This window comes from Octopus sinensis, linkage group LG4 (genome assembly GCF_006345805.1).
Source record: "Octopus sinensis linkage group LG4, ASM634580v1, whole genome shotgun sequence".
Classification (NCBI taxonomy): Eukaryota; Metazoa; Mollusca; class Cephalopoda; order Octopoda; family Octopodidae; genus Octopus; species Octopus sinensis.
In genome coordinates, this window is record NC_043000.1 from 86,269,534 (window position 1) to 86,297,023 (window position 27,490).

The 27,490-nt window shown below is 34.3% G+C and overlaps 1 protein-coding gene across 5 annotated transcripts in view; it reads right to left on the bottom strand.

Annotated features, from left to right (window-relative positions):
• The window catches only part of LOC115210688 (thyroid receptor-interacting protein 11-like), a 680,082-nt gene that overhangs the window by 367,659 nt on the left and 284,933 nt on the right, over window positions 1–27,490 (bottom strand). For all 5 annotated transcript variants that reach the window (XM_029779369.2, XM_036502228.1, XM_036502227.1 and 2 more), the window contains one exon: window positions 9,714–9,842. In XM_029779369.2, coding sequence (XP_029635229.1) covers window positions 9,714–9,842 — 129 coding nt within the window. The remainder of the gene's footprint in view (window positions 1–9,713; window positions 9,843–27,490) is intronic.

Genomic DNA, 27,490 nt, shown 5'->3' on the forward strand with positions numbered 1-27,490 from the left:
GTAATGTTTCAGCCAAACTGAAAGTAACATGATAGTGGAATGATAAGGTTTGACAGGACACTTAAGGTTAAGAGACAGGCTTGGAAAGCCTGGAAGAATGATAGTAGTAGGGAGTGTTAACTAATGGTGAGAAAGGCAGCTGGACACTAGGTGTATTTGGCTAAAGACGAGGTAGAAAGGAAGAGATCTGCATATGTCCAGCAACAGGAGGATCAAAGATATGAATTGTTCAAAATTACGAGAAAATGTGTGAAAGAGAACAGAGATGTCATTGGTGAGAAGTGTGTTCAGAATGATGAAAATGTACTTACCATTGAGACAGAAGACATGAAAATGACATGGAATTATTTTTATTAAAGGCTGCTGAATATGTAGAAAGTATGGGATAAAGGGGAGCCACCTCATGTTGACTCTGTAGAAACACCAACAATTCAGGTTGATAGCAACTTGATAGATAAAGCAATCAAGGGCATGAAACAAGAGAAGGCTGTAAGCCCATCATGGATAGTTACAGAGATGCTCAAAATATCTAGTGAGGTAGTTAAGATACACAAATACCATCTGGATAATTAGTCAAGTCATACAAGTTGTCATCCTGAATAACTGGCATGGAAGTATCATTGTAAACTGCAACAATGACAGAGGTGATGCTTTTGAGAGATGCAGCCATAAAGGGATCAAGCTGCCAGATTATGTTATGAAGGTCCCAGAAAAAGTGGTAGCATAGTTAATTCATGATAGAGTGAACCTAGTTTGGTTTGCTCATAGAAAAAAGCTTCACAAATGCAAACTTCATTGTGAGACAAATGCAGGAGAAATATCTGGCTAAAAATAAGTTGCTATTGCTAGATTTTATTGATCCAGAGAAAGTATTCAACAGAGTACCAATCTCAGTAATTTGGTGGTCTTTGAGGAAACTAGGTTCAGACGAATGGCTTGTAAGGGCTGTATGAGCTGTATACTATGATGGAGGGATTAAAGTGAGAGTTGACAATAATTTCAGTGACAAATTTAGTGTAAAGGTAAGGGTTCATCAAAGGCCAGTCCACAGTTCTCTCCAATTCATCCTACAAGCTGTCACAGAAGAGTTTAAGACTGCATATTTTTGAAAACTCTGATATGCTCAAGACCTAGCTCTCATAGCTACATTTATAGGAGAATTAGGGAGGAAATTTTGGGTATGGGAGCTAAAGCAAGAATTAAGAAGTCTTAAGGGAAACTTAGCAAAGATGAAGGTTCTAATAAGTAGGAAAGAAGACAGAACTCTAGTATCTTAAGGAAAATGGCCTTGAAAAGGAGTATGCATAAACTCCATATGCAATACCCAATGCAAACTTTAGACACACAAGAGATGCGGGATCAAAGGCAGCTTAGCAGAGAATATGAGCTTCATAGGTAATAGATGTGCTGGAACAACACTTACTATGAACACTTTGAAAATAGATGTTCTTGAATGCTGGAATTGTTCATTAGAAATAGTTGATAGCTTGTATTACTTTGGAGCAAGGGAGATGGCTGCACTAAATGTTTAATAAGCAGAGTAAGAACAGGTTAAAGAAAATTCAGAGAGCTATTGTTACTGTTGACAACAAAGGTCTTTTCTAACAAGAGTAAAGGACAGATTGTATGATGTTTATAAGGTGGCGAGCTGGCAGAAATGTTAGCATGCCGGGCGAAATGCTTAGCGGTATTTCGTCTGTTGTTATGTTCTGAGTTCAAATTCTGCTGAGGTTGACTTTGCCTTTCATCCTTTCAGGGTCGATAAATTAAGCACCAGTTATGCACTGGGGTCGATCTAATCGACTTAATCCCTTTGCCTGTCCTTGTTTGTTCCCTCTATTTTTTAAAGAAATAAGATTGTATGATGTTTGTATTAGAACTGAAATGCTGCATGATAGTGAGACATGGACCTTGAATGCAGAAGGCTTGAGAAGACTGGAAAAAAGTAAAGTGAGCATGCTCCGTTGGATGTGCAATGTAAGTGTAAAGGAATTACACAGTAAAAATGTGCTGAGAGAAAAACTGGGCATAAGAGGAATCTGTGCATGAAAGGAGGGTGTGCTGGTATGGACATGTGATACATATGGATGAGGACAGCTATGTAAAAAAGTGCTGGTCACTAAATGGAAAAGGGAGACCCAGAAAGATACATGATGAAGTAACCAAGTCTGATCTCATGGAGATGACAAAAGACCAGGATTTCTGGTGATATAAGGTTCTTAAGAAAACTTACCCACCTTTGTGAAATTGCAATTGACTTCTAGAAGCACTGTGCGCATATATGTACATAAATGGATACATTGCCCAAACTCCTCCATACATCTCTCTGACTGTGACTCCTTCCCACCTTCATATCATCCTATTTTTTGTTCCCTGGAACATTTCATTTGTTAGCCTCTCTTCATCCATAAATTACTGTTCTCCTCACATATTAGTGATTCTTTCCCCACCTACTGAACCACCAATTTATCTCCCTACATGCACTACACTTGCTTCTCTCAACCCTCCCCACTCCTGTAGCATACCCAACTACTTGTCATCTCTCTCTTGCTACACTCTTCCACTCTCTTCTACACCCTTCTACCTTCCTCAACTATGACAGCATAGACCATCTATAACTCCCTACATTCACACTACAAATCCTACCCAATCTTGGAAGTTATTGCCTACCTCCCATTCCCTCATTTTCTACTCTTCCATACACCCCTGCAAACTCTCATCCACCCACACTTCTAGTTTCACTGTTTCAACACACTTCTTATTTCTTTATTGCCCACAAGAGGCTAAACATAGAGGGGACAAACGAGGGCAGACAAAGGGATTAAGTCGATTACATCAACCCCAGTGCGTAACTGGTACTTGATTTATCGACCCTGAAAGGATGAAAGGAAAAGTTGACCTCAGTGGAATTTGAACTCAGAACATAAAGACAGACGAAATACCACTGAGTATTTTGCCTGGCATGCTAACGTTTCTGCCAGCTCGTCACCTTTCAACACACTTCTACTCACCTCATGCCTTGAGGAGACACCTTGTCTTGAAGCTCTTACTGACCATCTCAACTGTCCCTCCTAAAGTTGAGTAGAACCTACTTTGCTCTCTCTCCTTCCCTCCTCCCATACTCTCATCTCTTCACACAAATACTGATCTCCCATTGGAGTTTTGTCATCTGGCAAGTTGCATAGTGACCTCACTAGTGCTGCAAAAAAGCATCCACTACACACTGTAATATGGTTGTCATTAGGAAGGACATCTAGCCATAGAAACCATATCAAAGCAGACACTGGAGCACAATGCAATTCTTGGACCCATCAGATTATGTCAAACCATGCAATCAATGCCAGCATGGAACACAGACATTAAATTTATGATGATAATGAGATGATGAGACTTATTTTCACTGAAGTTTCAAAATGTGGTAAAAATTAGGCATTTTAAATTACGAATGCTATATGATCACTTAATTCTAAAAAGTTCTTCTGACAGTGAATAATTCTTGTAATATTTTAGATCTATTTTAGAATTAACAATTGATAAATTCTCAGATATTAAACTTGAAAAATAAAATCTACTATAAAATTGATGCTTATTTTTTAAATATCTGTTTACATTGCATTTTACACAGATATAAGTGGAATAATTCTTTCCCATCTTGTCCAGAATGTTGATTTGCTGGAAGCTGTCCAAAGATGCGCAACCAGATGAAAACCTTCTGTTGGTCACCATATCTTGAATGTATTTCTTTTTGGGGAATTGAGACACTAACGTTTTGAAATCTAGCAACTGACTTGGGCAGAAACTCACAAGATTACCCACCATGTTTCTAACAACAACTGTGGCTATCTTTTTGAATTAAATACTACCACTTGTGGATAGCATGACTTTTGGAATCATTTTTTCATGCTCAGAATTTTCAAAGCGTGGAATAAATTACTATGTCAGTTATTAACTGTCAAGACACTGCATCCTTTAAAAATTCTGCTTCCTGAAATTCACTAACACTACTTCTGACATACCTATTGTACCTTTTCCTCTTTATGGCTCTTTTACTGTTCACTTCTCTGTCTTTTACATTTTATTCTGTGTACTGTGCATGCATTTTTAGTATCCATTGCTGTCTTTCTTTGTTTGACTTGTTGTTGCTTTCTGTTCTCTCTTTTAACCTTTTCTGACAAGTTGTAGTGCTTTTGAGTACTGTATACAATAAGCTCATTATCATTATTATTTAAATCATTTACAGCAAGATACCATTACTCGTGTCATATATACAAATTTTAAAGTAGATTAAAATGATATTACAGGGAATAAAACAATATCAGTTTCAAATATTGGTACAAGACCAGTCATTTTTGGTGGTGGGATATGTTTATTATATTGACGCAAGAGACTCAACAAGAACTTATTTTATTGACCCTAAAAGGATGAAAGGCAAAGTTGACCTTAGCGGAATTTGAACTAAAAATGTAAAGATAGACAAAATGCTGCTAAGATTCTGCCAGCTCAGTACCTTATGGAAATAAAGCAATATTAAAGGTAAGCTTTAAACACAATTTGTTTTGAACATTTTAACTAATTATGTTGTTAAAAGAGGAGATGTGCTCATGACCTTTACAGACCTTCCAAAAACTAGACAATGAAGTTGAGCCTTAATTTGAACATCTGAATGTTATTACTTGTGGCCATGGTGTGAGTTCTTGAGAAATCTGTTGTCCGAGTAATAATGGGTATAGATATTTAGTGTGGAAGAAGTAAACTTGTAGAGTAGAAAAGAAGCTGTTGCATTATGTAGGTTCAGATAGAGGTAGTACACAACTTGCTAATTTAGAGAAACTAATTTAGAGGTAGTACACAACTTGCTAATCTAGATTCACAAACAATGATATACAGAGAAGAAACAGACCATATGCAAACCAGTGGTTGTAGCGTATTAATAAATGAAGGTTTACTAGTCAAACAGATGGAAGTATTTCTTAATGCAGTTTAGTGTCTGTAGGTATAGCAGCAGTATGTAAACAGTACTCTTATACAGGTGACACATGCCCTCAGTAGAAGAGTTAACAATTGGTGAAAAATGAAGAGTTTTCTAGGTTTCACGATACAGTCTAGTCTTTGGGATGTAGTTTTGGTTTAGGTTATAGACATATAACATAGGCATAGGGGTGGCTGTGTGGTGAGTAACTTGCTTACCAACAACATGATTCCGGGTTCAGTCCCACTGCGTGGCACCTTGGGCAAGTGTTTTCTACTATAGCCTTGGGCCGACCAAAGCCTTGTGAATGGATTTGGTAGATGGAAACTGAAAGAAGCCCGTCATATATATATGTGTGTGTGTGTGTGTGTGTGTGTGTGTGTGTGTGTGTGTGTGTATGTGTTTGTCCCCCCAACATCGCTTGACAACCGATGCTGGTGTGTTTACATCCCAGTAACTTAGTGGTTCGGCAAAAGGGACTGACAGAATAAGTACCAGGCTTACAAAGAATAAGCTCTGGGGTTTATTTGTTCCACTAAAAGTGGTGCTCCAGCATGGCTGCAGTCAAATGACTGAAACAAGTAAAAGAAAGAAAGAAAGAAAGAATATGACCTCTGTAAAGCTGTATAGTACATGATCACAATAAAGATGTGTGATGTGATCACTGTAAAGATGTGTAGTGTGTGGCCACTGTAGAGATGGTACATTTAACTTGTATTTATGATGTGACCACAATAGTCACAGCTGAAACAAGTTAAAAATGATTTATAATCATAGTTCATTATATTACTTTCAAGTTTGAGCACATACACCAATGCTTATTATAAATTTGATAATGACATTAACTTAAGGTAAAATGGTTTAGATTATGAATTAAGGTCATACTACGTAAATAATAAAAAATGCTTTCAATAGTTTTGGGGATTAATTAAGTTTGCATAAATTTCTATTAGTATTCAAAGTTTACTTGTTTGCTTGCCATTTATTAAGTGTATATTTTAAAATTATCATATAAAAGAGAGAGCATGTCTATATACATCTGAAATTAATGATAATTTTGTAAATCTAAAATAGTTTGAATATTTATATCAGTTTTGGTGAAAGGATTAATAAACTGAACTGAGGTACTTTTCTACAACACTATTTAAATAGATAAATTGCAGTTTTGTAGCATGTGTCAAATTTAAGGAACTGAACTTGTATGAATGGCAAGTAATATATCTTCTCCAAGTTAATGTATACAACTTTAATTTACATAAAAATTTACCTCTCTCTTTCTCTTCTCTCTCACTGTGTGTGTGTGTATATATACATATATATATTCTTCTGTTCTTTTATTCTTTTATTGTTTCAGTCATTTGACTGTGGCCATGCTGGAGGACTGCCTTTAGTTGAACAAATTAACCCCAGGACTTATTCCTTGCAAATCTAATACTTATTCTGTCATGCTCTTTTGCCAAACTGCTAAGTTACAGGGATGTAAACACATAGCATCAGTTGTCAAGCGATGTTGAGGGGTGGGTGGACAAACACAGGCAAACACACACACACACACACACACACACACACACACACACACACACACACACACACACACCATATACACACACAAATATATATGGTGGGCTTCTTTAAGTTTCTGTTTTCCAAATCCACTCATAAGTCCTTGGTTAGCCCAAAGCTATAGTAGAAGACACTTACCAAAAGTGCTACTCAGTGGGACTGAACCTGGAACCATGTGGTTGGTAAGCAAGCTACTTACCACACAGCCACTCCTGCACCTATACTCTATTGAATATTTATGTTTGTTTAGCAAAACGCTGGGTAAAAATCTATAGCATTTTGATATGATGTTGATATGTATGAAATTATCTAAAAATTTAAGTCAATCATTAAATCAGAAAATATATACTCTAAAGATCAATGGTTGGACGGTTAAGAAGTTTGCTTTACAATCATGATATCCCATGTTCAATCTCACTGGATGACATTTCCGACAAATGTTCCTTGAATCAAAGACTCAGGTTGAATGAAAATGGAGTTGATGAAAACTGTGAGGAAACCAATCAGATGGATTGCACCTGTAATTTAAAGATTCACTCTTGTCATGCTGTTTTACAGTGATTCAACCTGTATATTGTGTTAAGGGCACACATGTATACGGAATACTCAGCTATTTCCTAATTCAATGAGCTGGTGCTTCTACTGATTAAATAACTAAAGATTTATTGTTAAAACCAAAATGAAATCCATTTAAAATACCAATCACATTAGAACTAAATCATTTTAAAGAGTTTTTAAAGACCATTATAAATATATACATGTGTGTATGCGTATATACAGGGATTGGACAAAATAATGGAAACACCTTAAAATTTGAAACAAACTTATTTTAATATGGGGTTGGACTGCCTCTGGCAGTAATTACAGCTTGAATTCTATGAGGTATGGACTCGTACAAAGTTTGAATTGTTTCCAAAGGAATTTTTGTCCATTTATCAGCTAAAAGTCTCCAGTTCTTGTAGTGATGATGGTGGATGATATCAACTCCTTACTTGTTTTTCTAAAATGCATCATAAATGTTCAATAATATTGAAATCTGGGGACTGTGGTGGCCAGATAAGATGTTCAACTTCACTAGAATGTTCCTTGTGCCATTCAGTAACAACTATAGCTGTGTGAATTGGTGCATTGTCATCCTGAAAGCTTGCATTTTCCTCCAGAAACAGTTCTGCAACCATAGGATGAATTTGATCAGTTAAAATGTTTAAATAGTCATGACTATTAATTCTGCCATGAAGGGAAACCATTGGGCTGGTGGATTTCCAAGATATAGGTAAAGGATGACTCGTCAGAGAAAATAACATTCTTCCATTGCTCTAGGAACCAATTCTGTAGGTTTTTATTCCACTCTAAATGCTTTGCAATGTTTGTTTTTGAAAGTAGTGGTATTTTGATTGCAGCCCTCCCATGAAATCCAGCTTTGTGCAGCTCCCAGCAAACAATTTTTGTGGAAACTAGGTTCTCGAGGTGGTCATTAAGCTCTGCAGTAATTTTGGGAGCTGTACTTTTGTGATCCTTTCTAACAATTTGCATAAGAGTCCGACAGTCCCCATCTGAAAGGTTTGGTTTTCTTCCAGAGTTTTGTTTCAATGAGGAAGTTTTTCCCTCTTTCTCAAAGGCTGTCACTACTTTTGAGACAGTACTTCTTGATACACCAAACATTTCAGCTGTTTTCATTATGCTTGTGCCTGCCATACGAGCACTGACAATTTAACCTCTTTGAAAGTCCAATAGATCTGTCATTTTAATGAATTTTAATTACCTTTTTCTGATGATATCTGAAAGGAAAGCAATTTTGGCTAAATATATTAAGCAACACTAACAATAAATAAAAAAACAAAAAAATAAACAAGCTTTTGATAGTTTTATAGATGTTTCAAAATTATGATGCTAGGTGTTTCTATTGTTTTGTCCAACCCCTGTGTATATATATATATATATGTGTTAGTGGTATGGGTGTGTAGTTAAGAAGCTTGTTTCATAACCATGTGATTTCATGTTCGGTCTCATTCAGTGGTACCTTGGAAAGTGTTTTCTACTACAGCACCGTACCAACCAAAACCTTGTGAGAGGAACTAGTTGACAGAACCTGAAAGGAGCCCATTATGTATGTATGTGTGTGTGTGTGTCTTTATTTTGATATTGCATGACAGTTATAAATATTTTCCATGAAAAATATATGATCAAGAGAGGGTTGAGAGTCGACACTTCTAGTTAGTGTCTTGTGGAGGTATCAGTGATAGTAACACAGAAGTTAGTGTATTTCTATTCCGGTATGAAGAGATACAACAGTATCCGATAACTAGTAACTATTGTGGCTACTCGTGTAAAATAGGAACTACAGTACAACAGCAGTCACACATCACACCAGTGGGAGGAACCCACTTTAAAACAACGTTTTATGCTCAAACTGGCCAGATCTGGTTCCTCACATCTAGCCTACAATGTCATTCTAAAAATAATAATTGCATCATCGAAATCTTTAAGCTACAAGATAATGCTTGATTAATTCAAAGCAATACAGCTATATAGACATCACAACTCTAAAATCCATTTTGCATTAAATACTTCTCTACTAGAAATCGTTCATTAAAAAACAAAAATTACTTCTGAAAATATGAAAGTAAAAAAAATAAAATAAATATGATGAAAACAATATCCATTTCTGAATGTGTTAAGAATGAAATGATGTTGAAATATAAACTAGTTTTAAAAAGAAATATATAATATGATGATAGGATTTTGTTCCAAATAAATGGCACCATATGGACAAAGACTTTTTATTTGAGTTTCTACAGAATGTGTCTACTACAATTGCAAAAATTCCATGCAATAGCAGGAAACTAACAAGGATCAAGATAAAGTTGAATACTTAATAATGGTTTGTTTCTTTTTTCTTTACAGGAAGGAACATATCTTTTGACTATGTTAGTTTAAGAGCATTTTTATTGATCAACATTTTTATGATGCTATATGATAGCATGGATAGGAATGTTAGGAAGAATGGATAGGAATGTTAAAAGAGGGCTCCTATATGGATTTGTGGAATACAGTGTTACATTTTCTAACAAGGTTAAAATAAAGTCTAACAAATACAACATTTTTCATCATGGTTACAAGATATGTAATAAATATTTACAAAATTAAATAAAGAATTTTAATGATTTAGTTTAATACTTACTTGGTCAAAGGCATTAACATTGGCTTTATTTCTTATGAGAACTTCAACTACATCTTTACAGCTTGTGTTACAGGCATGATGTAATGCAGTCTTTTCAAGATTATCTTTAAGCTCAATATCAGCACCAGCCTGGAAATGAAAACAAATTCCAGTAATTAATTATAAAATATGTTTTAAAAATTTCAATTTAACCTCTTTGTTCCCATATTCCTACTGAAAAACAATGTCTTTGTTTTAGTTAATTCTGAAAATAATGAAGAATTTTGTAAAATAGCGTGTCAATAGCCAGCTGGAGACAATGTTTCCTGTAGTTAATTATCAGTAACATTCATCTTAACTAGGACTGCCACATTATGTTGGCAAATAATCCTTACGTTTTTGTAAAATAACTTTATCGTTATTATTATTATTAAGCTGATGTTATGAACATAAATTAATATTTTGATTTATATCATTATAAAACAGGAAATTAGTCTTATAAAATCAGTGGTAGTCATTGGTGAATTGGTATCAAAAGAGTTAAATATATTTTTATAAAAAAGAACCCTAAATCTAATTTTTCCAAATGAGAAAAATATTAGTATTCAAATAAGCAATTACAACAACAACAACAAACTGAATTAAATTATCATTTACACTGAAAAACTAAATTGATTTAGATTAACAAAGAAAAAAGAAAACAAAGAAATTAGGTTCTGCTCAAGTAAAGATTACTTGATAAAGCAATGATCAAAGCAGTGACTCAATGAACATTGTTTTTATTGATTGATTGATTTTCTGCCAATGAAAACTGATCTGCATTACTTATTTCTTCTTCAACTCAGCTATACATTATAATGGTTTTGAAGATTTCCATATTATATACAATATATTGATAATACAGGTGAGTTCATAAGCTCCTTCAGAGCAGGTTATATCATACCAAACCTTTTATCTTTCCCACTGAATATGATAGCTACATTTTTATTTCTATTATTTTTTAATGCATTTATTTCCTCATGTTATTATCTGATTCTTGTTTGTAAAAGAGTTGAAATGGTTTCAACCATTAATAGGGTCATAAGTCTAGAATCTATAATTGTAAAAGTATACATATTTGATTAAAGAAAGTAGCACAAAATTACTACAGGTAGTATGGATGCACTGGAGAAAATGTATAGCAAACGAAACAAGTTCTTTGTGGCTGATAGTGATTTAATCAATTAAGAAGATGAAAACAAGTTGTAGAACCTGTAGAAGTTTTTGATGAGATTCTAAAACACTAATATTGGTGAGTATAATACAAGTCACATACTTAGCAAATCAAATTGTATTGGAAAACAATATCTAAGTAAGTGACTTCATATCATCACTGTTAACTGTTGCAAAAACAAAATAAGAGGTGTGGGTTATAGAAGTCTCAAGTAAATTAATCAGTTAAGAAGGTAAATAAAAGATCTATAGCAAAATCAAGATTGTACATGATAAAGTTTTGTACAACCATGAAGGAAAGTCTTGGCTAAGCACAGACATTTGTATTTTACACTTGACAAAAATAATATATACAAAATCTTTGATAGTGGCCTTTGCTTACTAATCTGTTACAGCACATACCCTGATACTACTACTACTATTACTACTACTATAGAGTAGTTCACTAAAAGTTGTTGATCAGTTATTTAAATAACTCACACTACAAGAATGACCGACAAGAGGTGTTCTAAGTATGAGTAAAGTAAATATTAGTTCCAAATTGCCAGAGTTGATCAGTTATTTAAATAATACACACTACAAGAATGACTGACAAGAGGTGTTCAGTCTAGGTATGAGTAAAGTAAATGTTGGTTCCAAATTGTCAGAGTTCTGTCTTCAAAGTTTGAAGAAAGAAGTTTCAGATAATATCCACAAAATCTATGATAACAGTAACTTATTTATTACAGTGAAATCAAAACAGAAGCTTAAAAACAAATGTGAAACTTAAGAAAGTGAGCTTCTAAGAAAAAAAAAAAAATTCAGAATGTGAATTTGGTTAAAAGAAAGGTAATGTTTAAAAACAGAATTGTGAAAATGAAACAGTAATTAACTCTTTAGCATTGAGAAAACACCATCTATTATAATGCTTATTTATTCACATCGTTTTTAATTAATTATGCAATATTTTGTAACTTTGTGATTTCAATGATGTAATTATATAGGGTAGGTGTGATAGGCCAGATCTAGCCAATTTGAATATAAAACGGGTAAAATGTTTGAGTCAGAAATGGTCAATTTTAATGCTAAAGAGTTCAAGAAGTAATGTAACTTTGATAAGTACACAGTAAGGGAGTTGATACAGTGTCTATAGTCAGCACAGGAATGAGTGCACAGTAAAGGAGTACAATGTAAGGAGATAGACACAATGCCAGTCATGTCTAATCAGAACAATAGTGAATATAAGGTTAGGGAGTATACAATTAAAGAGTACACTGTAATGGAGGAGACACAATGCCAGTAATACTTGGTCAATACAGGAATGAGTACATGATAAGGGTATGCACTATGTAGTGAAAAGAAAGCTGATGGAAAACAACTAAACTTTAGTCTTAGTGTAAAAAAAAGGAGGGAGTACTCAAAAGGTACTGTGAGTTTCATAGAAGCATGATAAGAGACCATCATTTTAGATACACTGAATTGCCATTGACCATTAGTGGAGGTATGTGGCTTTGTGGTTATGGGGTTGCAATCACAATCGTCAGATCATGGGTTTGATTCCCAGGCCAGATTGCATGCAGTGTTCTTGGAGAAAACACTTTAATTTACATTACTGTCATGCTGTTTGGGGACCCGCATGTCAAAGAATGGTCCCAGCATTTCCTCTGTATATTGTAAAAAGGTTTGAGGTAAGATTTTCTCTCCAATCTCGTAAAACCCTCCCCAACAATGACTATCCAAACAGACCCATGGGCTGGCAGGTTGTTGCCAGAGTGGTGCAGAGACATCAGGTAATCACCAACAAATGGTGGATGCAGTGATGAACTGTTACAGCACATACTCTCATAGTGCTACTACTATTAGAGTTGTTTGCTGAAAGTTATTTAAATAACAGACACTACAAGAAAGGAGCTAATTATCAAGTCCATAATTAAAAGGTGACCAAGCCTCAAAGATGTTGTTTAATATATATATAAGATGGCTGTTCATTTAAAAACATGAAACCTGAATAGATGCTGCATACTGAGTAAAACTGGATTGTGGATTGATAGCAGAAGATCAAACAATGAGAATTATTGGAGTTTCAAATGAGATACTAGACATAAAATGTTGTAAAACTACTGTAATATTGAGCCATATTACTTAACATAGGATATTACCAAATGAATTGATGACAACAATGATGATGATGATGAACATGATGGTGTTGATGATGATAGGGATGATGATGTTGATGAAGATGATGACTATGATGATAAAGATGGTGGTGATGATGATGATGATATTTCATAAAGAAACATATACAGACTGAATATATTTTGACCTTTGGGTACTGGTTTCAACACACCCACTTTTCCCTAACATTGTCAGTTTTGTTTATAATATTTGTTTACATTAAAATTTAGTGATTGCATAGCGTATATAACTACATAACATGTCCAGTACACACCCACATATAATTAGATGAATAAATATGTATGTGAATATGTGTGTGATGTATCATGTGCCTGTGTGTATATAGAAAAGGGATTACACATGCATTAGGGTGTATGTATACACATGTAGAGTAGGGGATGTAATGTGTATCTGTGTTTGAAGTAGGATGAATGATGGATTCTCAACTTCATATGAATGCATGGAAATTAGATGTCAGAACTACCACAGAAATATATGCTATAATGTGTGTGTATGTGTGTGTGTGTGTGTGTGGCATGTGTGTGTGTTGTGTGCATGTGTGTATGTGCATGTGTGTATTGTATGCATGTGTGTATATATAAATATACATACATTATATACATATTTGTATGTGTGTGTGTGTGTGTATACACTTTAGTTTCATCAATCTAAAGAAAGTGACATAGTTACACATTCTTTGTCAGATAAGGAGGAGGAAATTAAGTATAGATAAGTGGTTGGTAAGTGATGTCAAGTACACAGATGAAGGTGCTATGATTTCCATCAATGTAAGGAATTAGAAACTTACTGAAGTTTCAGCTGAGCCTTTATTTGACTTTTTTTGTCCTAGTACTAAAACTCTATAGGAACTGAGTAACTCTTAAAGATTCCAGTATGGGTATTATAAAAAGACTATACAACAATATCTAACTATAAGACTCTGACATATGATATATCATTAACTCAAGGAATGACTTTAACCCCTTTGATTCCAATCCATCTGACACCACTCTTAATTTTATGATAGAAACTTCCTGTTTTAAAGTAATCTAAATTAAAAACCATCCATCAAATTTTCATGCTAATTCATGTTTCATACACTGGCTTAATAATGACAAAGTTACCTTATTAAATATTTTATAATTTTCTAAGTTAATTGAAAGTGGCAGTATATTTCAACTGAAATATAGTAAGAAAAGAGGAAAAATTTGATAATATATAAACAATATAAACTAGTGAATGTCTACAGAACAATAACATTGCAGGAGATTGTCTTGCTATAGTCTTGAGGTTCTGACAAAGCAAACTATATTCAATCTATATCTATGTAATGATGGCGTTTTCTTAATTAAAATATTACTAGGAGTCGGGTTCTTTTATTTTTATGAATGCTGAACATTATATATATGTTAGAAGTATAACTGCCTTCATAGTGTTACTGAGTAGACGTTATGATGTTGAGTTTTATGATTTCATGAATGGCAAAATATAAAAACTATAAGCACAGAGCAGATGTTAGAGAGATGATTTTTTTTTAATGATATGAAAGGGAAAATATAAAGAAACTGTGTAAGTTAGCTAACCTTAGGTTAGCATTTAGAGAAATGTTGCTTATGAAGATGCTATCAATAAGTCATTTATAATTTATAATTCTTTTCAAAGTTTTACCAAAGCAATTTAAATATACTTCTTGCAATTTTAAAGTAAACCACAAAGACACTAAATTTAATATACCTCTGCTATTGAATTAGTTTTATATTCATGCTATTTCTACATTTGGATGTAGTGAGTGATTAAATGATTGGTTAAAGTATTGAAGCATCACTTAATAGGTCTCAAATTTAAATCAACTTTTAGTGTCCTGTATTATATTTTAAATGTAGTTTATAGAGCTGTTAGAAGTAAGTACCAGGTATTTTGAGAATGTGTCCTACAGCAGGTTGCAGCTGCTTCAGTCAGTTAATAATTACTTCTGGGTCCAATTCCAGGCAAGGCACTAAAGTAATTTACGTAATTCAACTGAAGCAAAAAATGTCATGAAACACAGAGAGCAGAATGAGAACAGTGCACCCCTATAAATCAAATAGAGGGTTAGGTTTGAAATTGCAATGCAACAAATGAGTTCAACACCAGACACTTGAAGAAGGCTGGAGTGTACAACAGCCAAAATGCAGTGAAAGCAACAATCCAGATGAGGACATCAGTTTGACTATCGTAAACAGTACACATAACATAAATTCTTCATCTCAGCAATATAGAATTATATATATATATATACATACACACATACATACATATATTGAGTTGTCCGGAAACTTCGTGCCGATTTATAGTAGCTTGCCTTTCGACTTATTTTAGAACATGGTTGAGTCCATAAAATAGGATTTTACTACACCTCCATTTAGAGCACAGTTTAAGCTATCTTTTCGTGGAAGAAGGTTTATGTTCCTATAACCTGTGTTAATTCTTTAACCCTTTAAAATGGAAGATAAAAAAGTTCATTTTCGGCACTTGATGCTTTGGGAACCAGACAAAAATTGCTGCAGCTCGGCTGGGATGTGTTACCCCACCCTCCATATTCACCAGATATTGCTCCTTCAGATTTTCACTTATTCAGGTCTCTGCAGAATAGTCTTAATGGTAAAAATTTCAATTCCTTGGATGACGTAAAAAGATACCTTGATGAATTCTTTGCCATGAAACCACCTCATTTCTGGGAAGAGGGTATTTTCAAGTTAAAGGAAAGATGGAGACGCATTGTGCAACAAAATGGTTCATATTTGGTTGATTAAAAATGTAATGGCAAGTATTTATTGACCTTTTTCTTTCCTTTAAAAATCAGCATGAACTTTCTGGACAACCAAATACCCCCCCCCACACACACACACATCTTACCAAGACAACAATATTTCATGATGTTAGAAATCATCATCTTCAGCATTGTCATCATCAACATCCTCCTCCTCATCATCATTTAATATCCTCCTTCAGTGCTGGCATGGGTCAGACAGCTTGGAGAGAAGACTACACCAAGCTCTACTATCTACTTCTGCATGGTTTCTATGGCTGGATGCCTTTCCTAATGCCAACCATTTTACAGGAGTATACTGGGTCCTACTTACATGGTACCAGCAGTTGTGAAGTCACCAAGAAAATTGCAAGACAAGACCTTTCCCCGAGCAGGAAGTAGTATTGAGGAAGGTAGCTTAGTGCAGGTGATGCATAGAGGAAGGCGGTGAGCTAGCAGAAATGTTAGCATGCCGGGCAAAATGCTTAGCGGTATTTCATCTGCCGCTACGTTCTGAGTTCAAATTCCACCGAGGTCGACTTTACCTTTCATCCCTCCAGGTCAATAAATAAAGTATCAGTTACGCACTGGGGTTGATATAATCGACTTAATCCGTTTGTCTATCCTTGTTTGTCCCCTTTGTGTCTAGCCCCTTGTGGGCAATAAAGAAATAAGAATATGAATAGAGGGACAGAAATAGGTGTCTTGCAGTTGAAGAAATACATAACTCTCTCAGCTGGAGAAAGAAGAGCAACAATAAAACTGTGACTCTAACCGCACTTGTTGAGGTACACAAAAATTATACATCTTTGTGTAGTTGAAAGGAAAATGTGACTAAGGATGGCAATCTAACATATAATTATTAAAAGACTAAATAGGTACAGGTATGGCTATGTGATAAGAAGCTTGCTTCCCATCCAGTTGGTTCTGAGCTTAGTCACACTGCCTGGCATGTTGGACAAATATCTTCTGCTATAACTTGGGCTGACCAAAGGATTGTGAGTGGATTTGGTAGATGGAAACTGAAAGAAGTTATCATATGTATGTGTGTGTGTCTTTGTGTTTGTGTTTGTTTCCCCAACTCTGCTAGACAACCAGTGTTGGTGTGTTTACATTCCCATAACTTAGCGGTTTGGTAATAGAGACCAATAGAATAAGTACCAGGCTTAACAAAAAATAAATACTGGGGTTGATTCTTTTAACTAAAAATTTTTTCAAGGTGGTACCCCAGCATTGCTGCAGTCTAATGATCGAAACAAGTAAAAGATAAAAGGCAAAAGAGAGTATAAAAAATTGACAAGAGCCATGAAAGCAAGTATACATGGTATACAACATAAAATAATAAAATCAAATGAATGATGATATGGATGCAATACAAATAGGCTTCTTGGGCTAATCAAAGAATCTCACTATCCAAGATTTCCCTGAATGGCAAGGACAAGCGATCTCTCCAATTTTATTCTTTGACTCACAGTCTACACATATAATTATGTGGTGCCATCCACTCTTGCCATTTTCACCACTTCCATCGTCTATACAATAAATTCACTCGAGGACAATACCTCCATCTACACCCTAATTTGCTTGTCAGTTGCTTGACATTAACCAGTTGAGTATGTCTCTTAGTGACTGACAATATGTGCATTGCTGATCATGAGCAGGTGTAGTGGAGGAGCATGTTTTAAGAGGGATTTTTTGGATTTGAATAATTCACCTCTGGAAACATGGGTGTTTTCATCATCCTGCACCTGACTTGTGTGTCTGTTTATAACAATAATAACTCTTTCTACTATAGGCACAAGGTCTGAAATTTGTGAGGAGGGGACTAGTCAATTACATTGGCCCCAGTGTTTCACTGGTACTTAATTCATTGACCCCAAAATGATGAAAGGCAAAGTTGACCTCAACAAAATTTGAATTCAGAATGTGAAGACAGACAAAATACCGCTAAGCCACCTTAATAATAATAATGATAGTAATAATAATGATCCTTTTTAAATTTGGCACAAGGCCAGCAATTTTAAGTGGGGAAGAAAAAGTTCAATACATCAATCCCAGTGTTAAACCAGTACTTGTTTATTGACCCTGAATGGTCAGAATGTAAAATGCTAGAAGAAATGCTGCTAAACATTTTGTCCAGCTTGCTGCCTTAATAATAATAATAGTTTCAAATTTTGGTACAAGGCTAACAATTTCAGGGGAGAGGGTAAGTTGACTACATTGACCCTGCCGAATGTTCAATTGGTACTAATTTTATTGGCCTTGAAAGGATGAAAGGCAAAGCCAACCTTGGTAGAATTTGAACTCAGAAGGTATAGACAGATAAAGTACTGCTAAGCATTTGCCTGGTGTGCTAACAATTCTGCTGGTTTGCCACCTAAAAGAAGTAGAAGGACAACAACAACAATAATAGTAATCCTTTCTATTATAGGCACAAGGTCTGAAATTTTTGGATAGGGGGCTAGTTGATTACATTAACCCTAGTGCTTGACAGGTACTTATTTTATCGATCCTGAAAAGATGAAAGGCAAAGTTGACCATGGCAAAATTTGAACTCAGAATGTAAGGATGGACAAAATACTGCCAAGCATTATGCCTGGTGTGCTAATGATTCGGCTAGCTTGCTGCCATAATAATAATCATAATAATGATAATAATAATAGTAGTAATAATAATAATAATAATAATAATAATAATAATATAATAATAATAATAATGATAATAATAGCAACAAAAAAAAATAAAGAAGAGATGATAATACCACTGGTATTGTGCACTGGAAGTTGTACAAGATATATAAGCATAGCAGAAAAGAAAGGTGGTATGAGTACCAATATAACCTAGTGGTAAAGTCAGAAGCTCTTTTGGGACTTCAGCATCGAAAGTGATTACAAAATCTGAATATTGTTACTGTTTGGAAAAGAGAAAAGACGTTACTGATAAATGATATAGCATCACTAGGGAATAAGAAAGAGGGTGTAAAAGGAAAAAGATTAAAGGTTATCAAAATATGAAGAGAGATGTTTACAAAATGTGGGCATGAAAAAGGTTGGAATGATAGCAGTATTAATGTACCTTAGGGATGGTAACAACTGAAATAGAAATATGGATTGAGAAATTTGAGACTGAGGTGCATACAGAAATTCTTCAGAAGCTGGTACTGTCAGAAACAGCTCAATTCTAAGGAATGTTCATGAAATATAAAGGAAGAAATAAATGCTGAGGAAACTTCAGTCATTCATTATTACTTGCCTTCTCAAAAAAAAGAATTGGCGTAAGATCAGCCTGTAGGAATGGCTTTGATGGTACAAAGGCAACAATTTTGGGGAAGGGGATGAGTTGATTATATCAGCCCCAGTGTTCAACTGGTACTTATTTTATCGACCTTGGTGGGATGAAAGGCAAAGTCGATCTCAGAGGAATTCAAACTCAGAATGTAAAGATGGACGAAATGCTACTAAGCATTCCATCTGGCATGCTAATGATTCTGCCAGCTTGCTGCCTTCAGAACAACATTAATAGTGATAATAATTCCTTCTAATTTTAGCACGAGGCCAGCAATTTTAAAGGCAAGGGGTCTGCCTGATTATATCATCTCAGTCTTTGGCAGGTACTTATTTATTGATCCCTGGAAGATGAAAGTTGACCATGGCAGAATTTGAGCTCAGCATATAAACAGCTAGAAGAAATGCCAATAAGTATTTTGTCCAATACACAAATGATTCTGGCAGCTAGCTACCAGATACTGTTTCATATTTTGGCATAAGGCCAGGAATTTTAAGTGGGGTGGTTTGTCAATTAGATTAGTACTAGTACTTCATTGGTATATTATTTTATTGACCTCAAAAGGATGAAAGGCGAAGTAGATCTTTGCAGGATTTGAACTGAGAACCTAAAGAGTTAGAACAAATGCTACAATGCATTTTTTTAGATATTCTAATGACACTGATAATCCACAGCTACATCATTATTATTATTATCATTATTATTATTATTATTATTATTATTATTTACTTTTGATCTGCATGTTTGTTACAGCCACTTGTTGAGACACACCCAGTGTCCTGGAGCAAGTGAAGGATGAGAGATGTTACATTATAACTGAAAGCTTGGGGAGGGGAAATAGTGGAATATCTTCATCTAATACAACATAGACATTTAAATAGATAAGGTTTCTCTAAATATGTGGGCAGCACTTGTCAGTACAATCTTTTGGATTTCTCTGAGACATGGTTCTCCTCAGATCTTATCTAGATGTTTCTGACATCCCTTTTTTATCATACCAACAATAGCAGGAACAGAGTCTAGAAGTATTTTCTTCTTTGTCTTTAATAATTATGTCTGGTAAACTGGCCTGGATCATTCTGTCAGTGTTGACTGGAAAATCCCAGAAGATAATGACAGTTTTACCTTCAACAACTGGCTCAGGATGATGTTCGTACCAGTAAGCAGGTGTGCTGATTTTGTAGTGTTTACATATTTTCCAAATGTAAATATTGTCCTACCCTATCATGGTGATTTTTGTATTTGTTATATTATAATAATAATAATAATAATAATAATAATAATGATAATAACAATAATAATTGTACACCCATTTAACCCACAAATAGTTAAAAAGGTGGTGAAAATATAGACGTATACAATCTCCTTAAATACAAGTTAGCCTGACTGTAGAAGATGAAAAAAGGTGAAAATAGTGCTTGTTATTGTTGGGTCCTTGGGAACAGTGTCAGAAGCCATCAAGAGGAATATAAAGGAAACTGGAGCAGAGTGACCAGTAGAGCTGTTACAAAAGGTTTTCTTTCTTAGCACAGCCAGAATAATCAGTAGAGTTTCAGGTAGTTGAAAAGAACAAATAGCATGGTGCTGTAGGCTGCAAGTAGCAAGCCTGCTACACATGCAAGACTCCAGGAGTACCTGAAGTCAAAAATAATAATAATGATAATAATAATAATAATAACAATAATAGCTTTCAGCTATATTTCAACAACTCTTAACCTTCACTTGCCCTAGAGTGCTGGGTGTGCCCCGGCAAGTGATTGCATCAAACATGCAGATTAAAAGTAAATGACAATAATAATAATAATAATAATAATAATAATAATAATAATAATAAGGATGATACCTGTCATGTTGAAATTTTAAGCTTTTTAAGCTGTAATATACAGTGAGTATTGAAGCAGTGTGTTGAATATTAGATTAAATTTGAACATCATTATGGTAGTAAGACAACTGAGGACCTATTAACCACTGGGCTACTGAAACTTCACTGATGACTTTTAACTAATCTAACAAGGGTGAATCAACTTTGTGGCATCCATTACTTTCCAAACTATATCTGTGGACAATTCAAACTAACCAACCAAAAATATTTCTTATCACTTGGTAAGTTTTCACTATGTATGGTATCTACTGATGGCATAGTAGACTGAATCATTGCTTATATGATGTTTTTCTATAACCCAAATGCATGCAAGTGACATCATAAAGACCACCAGCTTTTGGTGTGATATTCTATTATATAATGTGGTTTAATGGCTCAGTGGTCAGAGCATCGAGCTTACGATCGTGAGGTTGTGAGCTCGAATCTCGGACCGGGCTGCGTGTTGTGTTCTTGAGCAAGGCACTTTATTTCACGTTGCTCCAGTTCACTCAGCTGTAGAAATGAGTTGCAACGTCACTGGTGCCAAGCTGTATCGACCTTTGTCTTTCCATTGGATAACACTGGTGGCGTGGAGAGGGGAGGCCGGTATGCATGGGCGACTGCTGGTCTTCCATAAACAACCTTGCCCGGACTTGTGTCTAAGAGGGTAACTTTCTAGGTGCAATCCCATGGTCATTCATGACCGAAGGGGGTCTTTACCCATTCAGTTAAGGAAGAACCTCAAGTGATAGTATAGTACATATGTAGAAAGCAATAAGAGTGTGAAATATTCAATGTCTACAATGCATGTTTCTAACTATAATAAGATTCCTATTTATTTAAAAGGAAGACTCAAGAATTGATATGGTGAGAAGAAGCAAGAACAGTAGGCAAGGACGTTTTTGTTGAAGTTGCATTTCTAAGTTTATTCTTATTGGGAGTGGAAACTGTGACAAGGAAGAAAATTATTCTATCCATGATTCTTACAGTTTTAGTTGTGTTTGACTATATAAACTGTTCTATTTTTCTCTCAAAACCTAAAACATTCTTTTGTATGTCATTTGTGTAAACATTTGGAATGTGTAAAAGAATTGAAGCATTTCTGATACAACCATTCTTGTCCAGAAATTCAATCTAATGTTCCTTCATATACAATTCAGATCAAAACAAATCTTGTCTTCACCAAAACAGAGCTTCATTTAGTAAATAATTTAATGGGAACCTATAAAATATAGTTTTATTATTTCTTTCATGATCTGGCTCTTTCCTGTTTACAAAGGAAATCAGGAAGTGAGTACTTAAAAACGTCAGGAATTTTCTTAATGAATAATTTATTAGATATTAATATGAAATAAATGTGAAGAATGAATCTTGGATAAAGGAAATGAAAAATATGGCACCAAAAATTTACACCTTCAATCTTATTCCAGTCACCATTATAGTGATCATAGGTTATATATAAAATATAAAACTACTCCAGACATGCAACATCATTTATCATTCTGCGTTCGATGAATACATACATCCTGCTATACTGACCATTCTATTCCCCTTTCCCTAGCTAAATTTCTTTTGACATGGTTGTTTAAAACATAATAGCTGTGTGGTTGAGAAATTTGTGTGTATACGTGTGTATGTATACGTTTGTGTGTATGTATTAGTGTCTCTTTTCCATGATATTACACGATAGTTGTAAAGCATCACTATCATACAATCTGTGTCCTTTATTTCCAATCTTCTGTAAAAATATGTCTGGCTTGGGTGAAATATTATTAACTTAACTTAGAAGTAGGTGAGGGTTGGTGACGGTAAGGGCAGCTGGCCATAGAAAATTTGCCTCAATGAATTCCATCTGTCTCATTAAAGCATGGAAAAGTGGTAATTAAAATGATGATGATGACAACAATGATGATGATTCATACTATGGTAATCATGAAAATTTTAAGAAGTAGTTATTCATTTATATAGTAGTTATTTATTTATAAAGTAGTTATTTATTTAGGGAAAATAATTTAAGGCAGCAAATAAATTATAAAATCACTAAACCAGTCAGGTAATAGAATATATTAACCAATGAATGTAATTCTTTTTTTCCTGGCCAGTGGCTAAACTGGTCATTGAATTGTCAAGAAAGAAGAAAGATATATCTAATTCTTAGCCACTTTGATATTCTATCTTTTGTAAATGTTAGCACTCCATAATTTTCTGCAATTACCTTAGAATCTGAGAAATAGGTTCCACTTATAATGTGTGCATGTGTATGTGTGAGTGAGTGCATATGTGTGTATATATGCATATATGCTTATATATATACACACACAAAAACATAGAAACATACATATAATGGAAAATTGGCAAAGTTGTCAGAGAAGGAGATGAAATTTTTTATGGTTTTAGTTTGGGGGAAGGGATTAGTTAATAACATTGACCCCAATACTCAGCTGATACTTTGTTTTATTGACGCCCCACCAAAAAATGAACAGCAAAGTTGATCTCGGTGGGATTTGAACTTAGAATATAAAGAGCTGGAAGAAATGCCACAAAGCAATTTTCCAGTGCTCTGATGATTCTGGCTGGCACAAGGATAGCAATTTTAGGAGGAGGGTGTTAGTTGATTATATTGATCCCAGTACTCAACTGGTAGTTAGTATTATCAATCTCAAAATGAATGTAAGGCAAAGTTAACCTCATCAGGATATAAACTGACTGTAGACAACTGGAATGTAAAATGCAAAGCTTTTCCCTCCCCAATGCTCCAGTTGTTCTACCAGCTCCTAATAAGCAAGTTTCTAAGTGGTTATTCACTCTTCTAGAAATAGCAGCCAATTGTCCTCAAACCATATCTAAAAAGGGAAAGACAGTCAATAATGGCATTCTGGATATATAAAACAGGATGGCTATAGTTGGAATACCTTTAATCACTAGTCTGCTTGATGAGATTGGACACGGAGATAAGCAACAACAACAATAACAACAATGACAACATTATAGTATGTTTACTTCCATAGCAATGAAACACAATGAACTTAGTTAACCTAAAATGAAAAGATAATCGCTAATAACACTGATTGCTGTTTAAAACGAATATGTTGACAGTCTTTGTTTACCAGCAGTATTACTGAAAATGTTAGTTATAATCAATATTATAATATGTTAACAAACAATACTCCAGAAGATGTTAAGTTCTATAATAGAATATATTAATCAATAATATAAAATATACTATGATATTGTAGAAGCACTCAAGAACTAAAGAATATTTAAACAAATTAAATTATATAAGAGACACCAAGAGACATTCATAAGAAAAAAAAAGTCAATTCAAAATTGCCAAGGGACACTTGTTAGGAATAATTCTTTCCAAATTGGTTGCAGTCTTTGTCCCTGATTTCTTGGCCTCTGATGTTTTAGAATTAATTTAATTATTTTATTTATATTTTATTTTTACATTTTTATAGTATTATTATTAAAGTCATTTCAGCCTTGTTTTATATTCTTTTCCAGTATTTAAAAACAAATAAGAAAAGACAATTTGAATTGTCGTTTATAAGATATTGAATTATTTATTAGGACTTTATAAATTATGGATCTATAAACGTTGGCAGCTGGATTTTAGTGTCATTTTTCATGTTTAACCATGTTTTATATTTAATGGAAAAGATAGTGAGATGCTTTAACTCTCCACTTTTCTTCTGAAGAAGGATTAGGGTGGTGCAAGCTATCTTCTCATGGTTATTTTCAAAATAAGTTGAAAACAAAGTGTCTTATTGTGTTCAATAGTTAGAGAAAGATATAATCAACACCAGTATTGAAAAAGCCAATATAAAACGATAAAGATAAGAACAACAGGAAGACAGTTTATCGTGAAAGTTGTTTGAATAATTTGTTTGCATTTTGCTTTGAAGTTATATTTTATATGCAAGTGTTGTCTTGAAAGTAATGCAAAAGTGGGTATAGCTTTTTTTTTATTGATTGACATAGGGTGTTCAAATAGTACATGTTGGTAGGTAGAGTGATTCTTGCTATAAAATAACTATTCTTCCTATTCTTTTAATTGCAAGCAAATGATGGATTTCAAGTAGAAGCTCTTGTTAAAGAGGGTTGCAGGCTGACCAACATCCATAGAAGGATACAGGCTGTTTATGGAAGTGGCACTATGGACAAAAGTAAAGGGCACAGATAAATGAAAAAAATTTATGAAAGGAGAAGCCAGCATTGCAGACAAACCATGTGGTGAGATACCAACAACTCTGACCACTGACATGAATTACCAGCATGTGGACGAATTGATTCACATGGACAGATGAATCACAGTGTGTGAGCTTGCTGCATAATTGGATTGTGTAACAATATATTAAAGAAGATAGTGGAGAACTCTGGATATAAGAAAGTGTACAAATTGGGTACCTCAGCAGTTGACATCCAGAAGGATATAAGTCTGCTCTGATCTGCTGGAAGTGCTTGAAACCAATGAAGACAAAAAAAAAATTGAGAAAATATGGCATTTAGCAAGTTAGCTCTATCCAATGTGATTCAATGCATTTTTTTTTTAAATGTTCCTGTGGGAATTTTTGTTGACTTCAGGTTATCTTTGAGTTTGTATATGAGTCATAGTCTTCTTGTGCTTCTCCTTCCATCATGAAGTTGGCTATACATAAGAACTTTTGGAATTCAATTAAAATGGATTGGTCATGTAAGAATGACAACATGATCAATCCATCTTAATTGAGATTGCAAAAATGGAGACGCAATACTATTCATTTTACATTTACAGAATGAGTTAATATTTGAAATTCAGTCATTCAAGCTGTGTCCACAAATGGTCCAAAGACATTGCTTATGAAAGACATCAAGCTGGTTGATATTTGATCAATAGGGCACCAAGTTTCTTATCTAACCATCTATTATACTCCTCTCACACTCTTATGATACTACTTACCCCCTTCTTTACTCTGTCACGTTGGCCATATTCTCTCAAATGTTCACCTTCTCGTACTTTAAGAGTTTGCTCTGGTACCACATCACTACCATCTTTATCTTCTTCTGGCAACTGCTGTCCACCCTTATATACTGTTGGGGAGCCATGTATCTCTTCTAGAGCAAGACACCTGTGCTTGTCTCCCCATTGTACTTTAGCTTTTTAGCATCTAGCATAAAACCATCTTCCCTCTCAAATACTCCCCCAACTTAGTAGTGGATCTTTTTTCCTTTCCCCCTTTCTCTCACTGTTTTCTTTGTATCTTCAAGTTACTTGGCAATCTCACCAGTGCCAGTGACACCTCCCGAAAAAAAAATCACCAAGTACTCACTGTAAAATGGTTGGCAGTAGGAAGGGCATCAAACTGTAGAAACCATACCGAAGCTTGATGCAGCCCTGTGGCTTGCCAGATCTTTTCAAACTGTCCAACCCATGCCAACATAGAAAATGGATGCTAAATGAAGATGATGATCAATCACACACACGATATATTATAATTAATAGAAGCACTAGATGGTATTTAGGTAAATAGAGATTTAAGAAAATTTATGTTTGTGTTTTTTTATTGGCCTGAAAAAAGCAGATATTATGGTTGCACCACATATTTTCTCTGTGATTACAAAAAACCCCCAAAAAAAACAAAAAACACAGCCTGACTAGTTTCCTTATTTTATTTTACTCCTCAATCAGAAGTTAGTTACTCATTTTTCTGACTATAGATTGACCAGTAAATTATACTTATACACAACTGGGATGGAACCTAATTTATATGATAGTTTACTATGGTATATAACCAAAGGTTTTAGCTGTCTCTACATTTGTAAATTAAATTTACTGAATATGCACAACAGATGTAAATGTCTGCTATGTTTATTCAATCTCACTGTGGATGATAAAAGAGGAACTGACTGGACAATACTATTTTAAGTATTCTTAGATTTTCATCAGTAATCACTTACCTTTTATTTTACTACCCCTGTGAAATTGTATTTAGTTATTTTTATACCAACCCATGTAAGACTGCTTCTGGTTGTATGATACAAACTTCATGTTTTAAGAGATCTTACTTTAAACTTTCCATTAAAATTGTATGTTATGTTCTACAGGTATATGGCACAGTAGTTAAGAGCATGGGCTACAAACCCCAATATTCTGAGTTTTATTTCAGGCAGTGACCTGAATAATAATAATAATAAAATAATAATAATAATAATAATAATAATAATAATAATAATAATAATAATAATAACATCGAAAAATACCTTAGGAATGAAAACCCAGGCTCGAAATTTCCCCAAGACACCTGATGAAGGCTGAAGTGTATATCAGCTGAAACGTGTGTTAAGAACAAACAAAATGAGGGCAAATATCCTTCAAATGAAAGTTATGTAAATAATGTACAAAGTTGGTTTGTGAAATTCTTCAAGACTTTCAAAAAACAAAGACTGATTTTTTAACAGAAATATGTTAAAGGAAGGTTTAAAGTTCCTGCTACACATACAACGATCCAGGCAGACACA